This window comes from Trichosurus vulpecula, chromosome 8 (genome assembly GCF_011100635.1).
Source record: "Trichosurus vulpecula isolate mTriVul1 chromosome 8, mTriVul1.pri, whole genome shotgun sequence".
Lineage (NCBI taxonomy): Eukaryota > Metazoa > Chordata > Mammalia > Diprotodontia > Phalangeridae > Trichosurus > Trichosurus vulpecula.
The window spans coordinates 48,657,039-48,669,400 of record NC_050580.1 but is presented as its reverse complement, the minus strand read 5'-3'; the positions used below and the strand labels follow the sequence as shown (position 1 = coordinate 48,669,400).

The 12,362-nt window shown below is 48.4% G+C and overlaps 1 protein-coding gene across 1 annotated transcript in view; it reads left to right on the top strand.

The window, feature by feature from the left end:
- HCN4 (hyperpolarization activated cyclic nucleotide gated potassium channel 4) overlaps positions 1-3,043 on the top strand; it is a 127,811-nt gene extending 124,768 nt beyond the window's left edge. The window contains exons 7-8 of the mRNA XM_036736498.1: positions 884-1,048; positions 1,484-3,043. Of these exons, the coding sequence (XP_036592393.1) occupies positions 884-1,048; positions 1,484-2,931 (1,613 nt within the window). The 3' untranslated portion in view covers positions 2,932-3,043. The remainder of the gene's footprint in view (positions 1-883; positions 1,049-1,483) is intronic.
- The last annotated feature ends 9,319 nt before the right edge of the window (positions 3,044-12,362 follow it).

Genomic DNA, 12,362 nt, shown 5'->3' with positions numbered 1-12,362 from the left:
TTAATTTTCTCTCCCACTTCATCACTACCCACCGAATAAGGAAAGGAGAAACATAACTCCTGTAACAAATATGTCAAGCCAAAAAGGGTTCCTGCATTGGCCATGGCTGAAAATATATGTGTCATTCTGCACCCTGAGCCCATCACCCTTCAGGAGATGGGCAGCCTGCTTCACCACGGGTCCTCTGGAATCATAGTTGGTTATTATTGCTCAGAGTTCTTAAGTCTTTCAAAGTTGTTTGTCTTTACAATATTGCTGTTATAAGTTGTTCTCCTGGTCCTGCTCACGTCACCCTGCATCAGTTCATACAAGTCTTCCCAGGTTTCTTCAAAACCATCTTCCTTACCATTTTTTACAGCACCATAATATTCCATCAAATTCATATAATTCATATATTAATATAATTTTTTCAGCCAGTCCCCAGTTGATGGGTTACCCCCTTAGATTCCAGCTCTTTGCTAGTCCCAAAAGAGCAGATATAAATATTTTTGTACATATGGGTCCTCTTTCTCAGTCTTTGATCCCTTTGGGACATGTACTTAGTGGTGGTATTGCTAGGCCAAAGGGGATGTGCCATTTAGTAACTTTCTAGGCATAGTTACAAATTGCCTTCCAGAAAACTGCACTAATCCACAACTCCACCAACTGTACATGGATGTGCTTGTTTTCCCCCAGTCCCTCCAACAATTGTCATTTGTTTGGTCATTGCATTGGTCAGAGTTCTTAAAAATCAGAACTTCAACCAAGGCTTCATTTTAAGGTTGTCCCAAATTAGAAATGCAGAAGGATACACAACCCTGAGCCCTAGGTCTTTGCCTCAGTTCTCCTTATCTAAGGCCATATCTCATGTTGCCATCGTCTTTTGTCTTGTCTTTACCCATAGAGATATGCCTGCTGACCCGAGGGCGGCGCACAGCCAGCGTCCGTGCTGACACCTACTGCCGCTTGTATTCCCTGTCTGTGGACAACTTCAACGAAGTTCTGGAGGAGTATCCCATGATGCGTCGGGCATTTGAGACTGTGGCCTTGGACCGGTTGGACCGCATTGGTGAGTGGTGGGGGCAGAGGAGCCCTATTGTGGATGGGAATGGTTCAGCCGACTCTCCTCATTTTATAGAGGGAAGCATTAACCCTCAGACAGAGTTGCAGACTTGCTCCAGGTCATGCGCTAGGAGGGCATCCAGAGCCTGGCTTTGCCTCTTCCCGGCATGGAGCGTTTGTCCGTGATTTTTCTTAGCCTCTTCTGAATTTCAGCTCTCTCCCCTTCTGCCCCCCAATCACCAGGCACCTCCTTTGTGTGTGCCTGTATACATCCGTGCTGTCTCACCCAATCGAGTGAAAACTCCTAGGGGTAGGATTGTAACTTTTGCCTTTGTATGCCCAGCTCCTGGGCACAGTAGCTGGCTCATAGTGGACATTTAATCTATGTTTGTTGGTTGGTTGGTTGTGATTGTCCATCCTTCCCTCCTTTGGCTCCCTCTAGGCAAGAAAAACTCCATCCTTTTGCACAAAGTCCAACATGACCTTAACTCAGGAGTCTTTAACTACCAGGAGAATGAGATCATCCAACAGATTGTGCAACACGACCGAGAAATGGCACACTGTGCACACCATGTCCAGTCCGCTGCAGCCTCCACGCCCACTCCAGTCATCTGGACCCCTCTGATCCAGGCTCCCCTGCAGGCAGCTGCTGCTACCACCTCAGTGGCCATCGCTCTCACCCACCACCCCCGCCTCCCTGCTGCCATCTTCCGACCCCCGACTGGCGCCAGTTCCGGGCTGGGCTCACTGGGTCCTGGACAGACTCCAAGGCACCTGAAACGTCTCCACTCCCTGATCCCGTCTGCACTGGGTTCCCCAGCCAGCACCCCATCCCAGCTGGATACGCCCTCCTCGTCCTCCTTCCACATCCAGCAGTTGGCTGGCTTCTCAGCCCCAGCGGGGCTGGGCCCCTTCTCTTCAGCTAGCTCTCCTCCTGCTGGTCCTGGACCACCACCGCCAGGAGCCTGTGGCTCCCCACTTGAGACCGCCTCAGCAGCGCCCACCACTCCAGCCGCCACTGGCTTTGGCCACTTCCAGAAGGCTTCGGGTGGCTCCCTTTCCTCCTCTGATTCCCCGTTGCTCACCCCACTCCCCAGCCGCACCAGGTCCCCTCCAGGCACCCAAGTGCAGCCGTTGGCTGGGGCTGCAGGGGGCCTGGGGCTCTTAGAACATTTCTTGCCACCCCCGGCCTCTTCGGGCTCCCCATCCTCTAGCCCAGGTCAGCTGGTTCAACCCCCTGGAGCCTCTTCCCCAGCCTCTGTCCCACCAAGTGCATTAGGGACGTCACCAATGCAGCCAGAGAGGCTGCCCTTTGCCATGGGGGCCTCCGGAGGGGTGTCCTCTATGGCCTTCACACCCAGAGGCCTCAGCCCTCCCAGTCAGAGCCCAGGCCCAGGGAGAACTTTTCAATGTGCCCCACCCCGGGCATCAGGTTCCCATGGCTCCCTGCTTCTGCCCCCTGCCTCCAGCCCCCCACCACAGATCCCCCAGCGCCGGGGCACCCCACCTCTCGCTCCAGGCCGCCTCACACAGGACCTCAAGCTCATCTCAGCCTCTCAACCAGCCCTCCCTCAGGATGGGGCTCAGACGCTGCTCCGGGGCTCCCCTCACTCCTCAGGGGAGTCCGTGGCTGCCTTCCCGACTTTCCGGGGTGGGAGCGGGGGTTTTGGACCCCTCGGGAGGCCCTTGGGCACGGGCCCGGCCCAGAGGGTCACCTTGCCTCGGCAGACGTCCTCAGGTTCTTTGCCCCCACCCCCACCATTGTTTGGGGCTGAAGCTGCCTCTACTGGGGGACCCCCCCTGACTGCTGCCCCCCGGGGCCGAGAATCCACAGGGCTGGTGGGTGCCCCAGAGCCACCTGTCCGCTCCAAACTGCCTTCTAACCTATGAACTTGGGCTCTTCCTCTTGCCCCCAACCTTTTATTTTTCCCTTCTTTCTTTCTACAGATTTAACTGTGATTAGGAAAATAATAACTATAATGATTATAACAAACCCCGATACACACACACACACACACATAAACACACATACACACACACATACACACACACATAAACATACACACATACACACACACATATAAACATACACACACATACACACACAAACACACACATACACACACATATAAACATACACACATACACACACATACACACACACATAAACACACACACATACACACACACATATAAACATACACACATACACACACATACACACACATATAAACATACACACACACGCACACACATAAACATACACACACATATATAAACACACACATACACACACATAAACATACACACACATAAACATACACACACACATACACACACACATAAACACACACATACACACACATACACACACGCATAAACATACACATAAACATACACACATACACACACACACACATACACACACACATACACACACACACTTACACTCACAAAACAGCCCAGGACAGGAAAGCACCAGGCATTCCTAGAGCTGTAGATTTGGGGGTCACTCGCTTTTATAGATTCTTTTACCACTTGAGGAAAGGGGGGAGGGTGGGGCTGAGAGCCTCAGAGGGAATGTTGAGGGATGGGGGAAAGTCAGATATGTCCTGGGGAGCCAGATGGGGCCAGAGGTGGGAATGGCCAAGGGAAAGGGTTTTCTTGAGAAAATGCACCCCCTTCTTTTGCATTTTAGACTAGTGGGTGTCCATGGCCCCTGATCAGTGGGACCTGAGCTCCAGAGGCTGGAGTGTCCCATTCCCTCCCCAACCTTAACCCCAACCTCTGCCCCCTCCCTCTTCCCATGGGGAAGGGTCTGATGGAGTTGGGGAGAGGGAGCTCCAATTGGAGCTAGGGTCAGTGTTGGCCGGCCTAGCAATTTTCTACCATGAACCTAATGAGCTATAGATATGTATATGTATGTATGTATGTATGAAGTGTCCATGTATAGCCACATAGCGCCCTGTATAGCCGTGTAGATACTGACAAAAACAGACACTTGCTGTAGTTTTAACCCACAGTGCCTGGCAGCCCAGGCCATAGTGTACATAGGGCCTCTTGGCCCCCATGCCCAGCTTTGTACAGCCCTTCCTTCCCCTTCTCAGCCTCAGGGCAGGGACTTCTCCAGCTGGGATAGAGTAGAGTTACCTCCACCGACATCTCAGCAGGGTCCCCCTACCTAAGCCTAACCCCTCACACCCCCACATCATGTAATGGAAAGTCCATTCTCTGGGGAGTCAGAAAACCTGGGTGTCAGTCCCAGCTCTGCCAGTGACTACCAGGCGGGGGTAGTGGGGGAGACCTGGGCAAAGTTCTTTCCCCTTTCTGACGCTCAGTTTCCTTCTCTCTCAAATAAGGGGGTTGGACTAGATGATCCCCAAGGGTCTCCCCAGCTCCAATATTCTAAGATTCCTCTCTCAAGGCCCTCTCTGCCCCAGTTTTATAATGGGGGGTTGTTATTCCCTGGGGACGGGGCTCCCAGATGGATGGACTTCAGTGTCTAGCCTGGTTTCCCAGCAGCCCCTTGCCTGTCTGACTCAATGAGGCAGAAACCTCCAAGCTAAAAGCACAGTCCCTCCCTGAGAATGGAGCAATGGACAAAGAGCTGGAGGGTCTAAGCAGACCACTCCACACTCAGGCCTTTTAAGGGTCAGGGTCCCAGAATATATCCTGCCCCATGTCAGTCACCATCTTAGGTCCCAGGGAGTTGTAAGGTTGGACTGTCCGTGTCTCAGCAGCATCTGTCCGGGACTGGTGGTGGGGAGGTGTTCCACTGTCACTTGGCAGCCAAGGATGGACTGTTAGCGACAGTCTCCCCTGGACATATGGCTCCCCTCCAATAGCTTCCTTTCAATTCTACACATCATCTATTTGCCTAGCCTTTGGCTAGGTACTATGGGGAAGACACTCCCTGTCCTCAGGAAACTCAAAGTAGAGTGTGAGTGGTGATACACAGAAAACTCAATACCAAAATAAGGCAGTAGGTGAGAAAAGCCAAATGAAGGGTGAAGACAGTAAGTATGGGGGCGGGGGGCAGAGAGAAGAGGTCAGACTAGGACAATGAGCAAAGGCTTCCAAGAGAGAAGTAGAGAGGGGGTTTTAGCTGGCCTATGAAGAGTGAGGCTAAGAGGGAGAAAGGGTGTTCTATATATATAGAATGGTGTGAACCAAGGCAACGGTGCAGTCAGGGAAGCATGAGGAAGAACCCCTTGACAAAAGAATGGAGATACAAGGTGGGGTTGGATTGTGGAGAGCTTCGAATGCCACCTTGAGGAATTTATACTTTAGTCTAAGTCCTCAGTCACAGAATGTTAGAACAAGAAGGATATCTGGACAGCATTCTGTCCAATCCCCCGCATTTTTACCGACGAGCAAATTGAGGTAACTGGCCGAAAGTCATTTGCAGAGCTAGTCAGTGGCTGAATTCGGGTCGGGTCTACAATTTGGGTCTCTGGACTCCCTCTGTCCCACAGGCAATGGGGAGCCATTGTAGATTCTGGAGTAGGGAACATGATGGAAATAGTGTAGACCTTGCCCGGGTTTAGAGTGGGAAGAATCGGGGCAGGGGGAGGCTGCTCTGGTTATGCTGCTTCCCATCTTGTGTCCTCCCAAGAAAGAGCAGAAATGACTTCTCCTGGAATGCCACTCTTCCCTCCTGCCCCCCATTCCTGTGGAATTGGGTCAGGTGACCCTGATCTCTGTCCTTGGTGCAGGAGTGGGGAGACCGTGGGTGCTTAATAAATGGTTTTTTTGATTGACTGATTGTGGGGGAAGATAAGAGTGCTAGGTGGGGCATTTGCTGCTCTCTCTGGTGTCCATGCTAAGGTGAGTTTGTGAGCAGCCTTTAAGCAAAGACATGGCCTTGGAGAACCTCTTTCCCCTGTACCTTAGTTCCTTATTCAGCCTCACCCTGCAAGAGGTCCAGACAGACTGGGAGGGATTCTGGAGAAGCCAATTTGAACTTTTTAGTCAAGACAATGAAGAAAAGAATGGGAGTGATGGGCTGGGAGATGGGAGAGACTGAGTTACTCCTGGGGAGCACTGGAATGACCTTGGGGAAATGCAGAATTCTAGATCCAAGATGTTTGGGGTCAGGCTGTCTCAGAAGAAAGCCAGTCATCTTTTAGATCAAAATCCATTAAAACAGCTTGGCTCCCTATCAGGAGTGAGAAAGAGGGGGTTTGGAGAAGAGGCTGGCAAACTAGGCTTTCCCCCCACAGTACATGCGTTCATTTAAAATGTGGGCATCCCCAGGATTTTGAGGGCCTAGACCAAGGGGGAGGGAGAGTGAACAAGGAAGAAACAGCCCAGGACAACGGGCTGAAGGGGCCCCCAGCCTCTCTCTTAAGGCTTATAGCCCTATCCCCAACGATAACCCACTTGAGATGGGGGGCTTGGTGGGGGAGGGATTCTCCATTCGCTCAGCTGGCCTGGTGGGTGGGGAAGGAGAGGCCAGCTGGTCTTTTTTAATTTTTTTTTTTATTTTTAGGAGATCAGTCATACAGTGGCTCAGCCTAGCCTAAGACAGTCTGATTCAGAACGATCTGTCTTTGGCAATGCCTTCCCCTCTGGGTCCTACTCTGGCATTCCAGGTCCCAGGGCCATGCTCCTGCTGTACCAAATGGAAAGGATCTGATTGGCTATTTTGCTGTGTTGTCAGTGACCTTTCCGTGATAAAAAAGATTTTGGGGGGATGTGATCCCTGTCCTCCAGTCAGTGAAGACCTGGCCCGTGGCTGAGGGATTAGCTGTCTTCTGCGGGGAGCCATGCCTGGGCAGAAGCGGCACCAAGGGAGATGCCAGGCCAAATGAGAACTGGGTTAGGCTTAGAATGGTCCATGACCACGGCACAGTCCGCCTTGTGACATGGGAAGTTTCTAATTACCCCAGGCTTCGAGGCAAGTGGATGAACCCCGCCGGGAACGTGGTGCTGGGTGGATTTGCTGACACATACTGAGGTTGGCCTGAATCACGATGAGTTCCCCTCCAGCTCAAAGATTCGGTGGTCCTGGGTGTGACTCAGCCCTCCCACTCCCACCCACAACTCCACTGGGGGTGGGGGAGGGGTGACTGTTTGCAGCCCCGTAGATAGGCGCTTAGAACACCTTCCAGACACCAGGAATCAAGGCTCTAATGGTGGTTTTTCAGGCACAGGACCTGTCGGTTTGGGGAGGTGGGCTTTTTCTAGGGTGGGATGGGAGGGAGAGAGGGTGCTTTCTATGTGCTCTCAAAATCACGCCGCTAAGAGAGGCTTCCGCGTACTCTGTCCAGGAACAGGAGGGGTCCCCCTAATGGGGAGGGCAGGAGAAAGGCGCCGGAAAAGCCAGTGTGGACGAGCACTTGTCCTTGCCGTTGGTCTCTTAAGTGACCCTCCAGTAAGGCGAGGTGAGGCTCCCCTCTCCTCTGCTGGGACTGTGGGTGGAGGGGTGCTCGGGGTGAGCCTCCAGGGCCACCTCCGGCCCCTGGCACTCCACAGGGGAGAAATCGTGTCTCCCACTCACGGAGAGCTCGTGGTGGAAAAGCTCAGGCTGGGGGGGTGCTGTGGGGTCCCTGGACGCCCCATCTTCATCGCCTTCCCCCAGCCACCCACCCACACCCCGGGCGCCGTCCCTTCCCCCGCAGAGCTGGCCATTTTGGAATCTTCCACTTTTAAAAACAGAAAAACGGTGAATGCACCGGATTGTATATTTTATTTAAATAAAACAAAAACTTTCAGCAGCCGCCTCTCACCTGGGGGTCCTTTCTTGGAATCAAGGGGGTGGGTTGAGGGTGGGCCGACGCAGACCCTAGAACGGGGCAGGGGAGGGTCATGATGGAGGTAGGGGTTTAAACACCAAAAAGGAAGTTGGCTTCAGTCTTAGAGAGAAGTGGGGATTCCTTTGAGCTCAATGGACAGGGACACACCTGGTCAGACTGGCACGCTGGGCATGTGACTTTGGCAGCTGTATGGAGCCTGGTAATCTAGCTACCGACAAAGGCTAATGATCCCTTCGTTACTAAACCCAGTGATCTGTCCCCAGTCTGCCTACTCTTGGGCTTTTCTGGAGTTTTTTCAGCTGTGGACTGCCCGATCCTCCGGGATATTCCCTGATTCTCCCTCCAGTCTTATCATCCCTTCTCAGTCTGCTTTGCTGGTTCATCCTTCTCCAGGCACCTAAGCGTGGGTGTTCTCCAAGGCTGAACCCCTTTTTCTTCTCCCTTGGTCATCCTTGGGGCTGTTGCCTTTCCACAGATACAGATACTTCTCAAATCTTTCTATGCAGCTCTAATCTTCCCTCAGCTCTAGTTCTACATTCCCAGGGGTTTTTAGGACACCATCTGGACATCCCATCAGAACCTTCATCCCAAAATCTCCAAAATGGAACTCATTATCTCCAACCACCCAGGCACGGGCCCTCATAAGCTCATGCCTGGACTATTGCAATGGCCTTCTGGTTCATCTACCTGATAATCTCTCCTTATTCCAAATAATTCTCCACTCAGATGTCAGATTAATCTTCCCAAAGTGTAGGTCTAACATGTTATCTCCCTATTAAAAGAATTCCATTGGCTCTTCCAGAATCAAATGTAAAATCTTCTATTTGGGCTTTTAAAGCTCTCCATAACCTGGTCCCCTCCCCACTTTTCCAGTCCTCCTATGCCTTAAGCTCCCCACTCCCCACAGATACTTTGCAATCCAATGACACTGGCTCCTTGCTGTACACTGCACATGGCCACAGGACACTTCACCTTTTGACTGCTGGATCATTTTCCTTTGCTTATCCCCATGCCCAGAGGTCCCCCACTTCTCATCCATGCTTTCTGGCTTTCTTCTAATCTCAGTGAAAGCTCCATCTTCTGCAAATAATCTTTCCCAGATATCCTTAATCATATTTCTGTCCCTCTGAGGTTACCTCCAATTCATCTGGATGTAAAGTACCTGAGTGTTTGTACCTTGTTTTCAGATTAAGATTGTAAGTTACTGGAGAGCCCCAATGCTTAATGCAGTGCCTGGCACATAGTAGGAACTTAATGAATGCTTGTTAACTCCATCCCATACCCACCCCTTCTTTCATCCTCCATATTTCTTCTCATGGCACCACTATCTTCCCAGTCAAATCTCATAGTTATATTTGACAGATTCTCTTGTCTTCTTCACACCCCATATCTTGTAGACTGGCCACTTCTTCCTCCACATTTGTCCTTCCATTCACATAGACAACATAAGTACCTCTTAGCTGTAATATGGTAATGACTTCCAAAATGGCACCATCCGTAGTTGAGGTTACCAGTCCCTCTTAGCTGTACTCTGGTAATGACTTCCAAAATGGCACCATCCATAGTTGAGGTTACCAGTCCCTCTTAGCTGTACTCTGGTAATGACTTCCAAAATGGCACCATCCATAGTTGAGGTTACCAGCACCTCTTAGCTGTAGTATGTTAATGACTTCCAAAATGGCACCATCTGTAGTTGAGGTTACTAAGCCCTCTTAGCTGTACTCTGGTAATGACTTCCAAAATGGCACCATCCGTAGTTGAGGTTACCAGCACCTCTTAGCTGTAATATGTTAATGACTTCCAAAATGACACCATCCGTAGTTGAGGTTACTAAGCCCTCTTAGCTGTACTCTGGTAATGACTTGGTCATTACCATAGCATAGCTAAGTCTCTCTCTTACAGCCCCCAACAACCTTTCTAATCCACACATCTGACTTCATTGCCCCTTCTTCCAAAATAGAAACGGCTCCCAGCTAGCTGCCTCTAGAATAAACTCCTTAGCCTGGCACTTAAGGCCTGCCACAGACTGCCTCCAAGTGACCTTGCCTGCCTTATTTCAGTCTGCCCCAGCTGGATTGGACCACTAGCTGCAGCTGATGTGGCTTCTCACACTCCCAGGCATTTGGAATCATGTCTTCTTCCCACAAGGAGATGTACTCCATGTCTCCATCTTCCAGAATAATAAGTTGGCATTTATATGGCTTTTTGAAGCTTGCAAAGTACTTCTTATTAAGCCTCATAACAACCCTGCAAGGCATGGTTTCTCCCCATTTTACAGATGACAGAGACCCAAGGAGGTTAAGTGAGTTGTCTCTGGTCCCATAGCTAGTAACACAGGCAAGCTTTGAACCCAGTTCTTCCTGTATGTTAATAATAATAACAGGAACAGCAATGACAGTTACAATTAACATTTATGTAGAGCTTTCTATGTGCCAGGCACTGTGCTAAGCACTTTATAATTATTATACTTGGGGCAGCTAGATGGTGCAGTGAGTAGAGCACCGGCCCTGGAGTCAGAAGGACCTAAGTTCAAATCCAGCCTCAGACACTTGACACACGTACTAGCTGTGTGACCTTGGACAAGTCACTTAACCCCAATTGCCCTGCCAAAACCAAAACTATAATTATTATACTCACAATGACCCTGGGAGCTAGGTACTTTTATTATCCCTATTTAACAGATAAGAAAATTGAGACAAACGGGTTAAGTTACTTGGCCAGAGTCATGCAGCTAGTGTTCGAGACCGGATTTGAACTCAGATCTTCTTGACTCCACTAAGCCATATAAGGCTCAGCTCAAGTGCCATCTTCTCTGTGTAATTTTCCCTGATTCTCCCCATCCCCCACTGAAAAAGTATTCTTTTGCTCAAATTTTCTAGAGCATTTAGTCTTTTCCCCCTCCAAACAACTTTATTAAAATTTATTATTTATTTTTAACATTCATTTATTTTCAAATTTTGAGTTGCAAATTCTCTCCCTACCCCCCACCTTCTACCCCACCCACTGAGAAGAAAGCAATATAATGTCAACTATACATTTGAAACCATGCAAAACATATTTTCATATTAGCCATATTAAAAAAAACAAGAAAAAAGTGAGAAAATTATACTCTGATTTGCACTCAGAGTTCATCAGTTCTCTCTCTGGAGATGGATAGTATTTTTTTTTTATTATGAGTCCTTTGGAATTATCTTGGATCATTGTCTTGATCAGAGTAGCCAAGGATTTCACAATTAATCATCATTACAACATGGCTGTTACTGTGCACAATGATCTCCTGGTTCTTCTCACTTCACTTTGCATCAGTTCATAAATCTTCCAAGGTTTTTCTTGTAGCACAATAGTCCCTCATCACAATCAAAGGCCACAATTTGTTCAGCCATTCCTCAATTGGTAAGCATCCCTTTGATTTCCAATTCTTTGCCACCACAAAAGAGCTGCTACAAATATTTTTGTTCTTGTGGGTCTTTTTCTTTTTCTTTGATTTCTTTGAGATACAGACTTAGCAGTCATATTGCTGGATGAAAAGGTATGCATAGTTTAATAGCCCTTTAGGGATAGTCTCAAATTCTTCTCCAGAATGGTTGAATCAGTCCACTATTCCACTATTCATTAGTGGCCCAATTTTCCCTCATCCCCTCCAGCATTTGTCATTTTTGATAGGTATGAGGTGGTACCTCTGAGTTATTTTAATTTGCATTTCTCTAATCAGTAGTGATTTAGAGCATTTTTCATATGACTATAGATAGCTTCTATTTCTTCTTCTGAAAACTTCCTCTTCATATCCTTTGACCATTTATCAGTTGGGGAATGGCTCTTATTTTTATTAATTTGACTCAATTTTATACTCGTTACAGAATTGAGAAATGGGGTCTTTATCAGATAAACTGAGCATTTAGTCTTGAGCTCTCCTTTGTACCCATCAATATTTACTTCATATCATGCTTATTATTTATGTATATGTCTATGCATCCTGGAAAATAGAAACTTCTTAAAGGTAGAGATTGTGTTATTTTTTATCTTTATACTTCCTAGAGCAATGTCTTGTGGCTGTGTGTATACACACATACACACATATGTGTATATATATATATATATATATATGCAGGTATATATTTCTATATACCTATATATAATATATCCATTGCTTAAACTTAATAAATATTTGTTGAATGTCCAATAAATGAATGAATGAACACTCCTATAATCAAGCTCAACTGGGCAGACCAAGATTCCAGCTCTCCATCACTGCCTCATTTCTGTCTCTCCCATTAGACTATGAGTACCTTGAGAATTTTTGCCTTTTTTGTATCCCTAGTGGTTAACACAATAACTGGCACATAGTAGGGGCTTAAGAAACTCTAGCTGACTAATTGGTAATTGACTGTTTCTTACACAGGGCACAGCAGACACGTGTTTCCTGCTCCCAAATTCAAACAAAGCTCAGTCAGGAGTCATTCCTGATTTCTATTCCTCTGTCTACAAAGAGGATGGCCCAGAAAGGTTGGCATCCCTCAGTGTCAGCCACAGAGAAGTTAAATTTGAGCTGAGACTGGGACATTT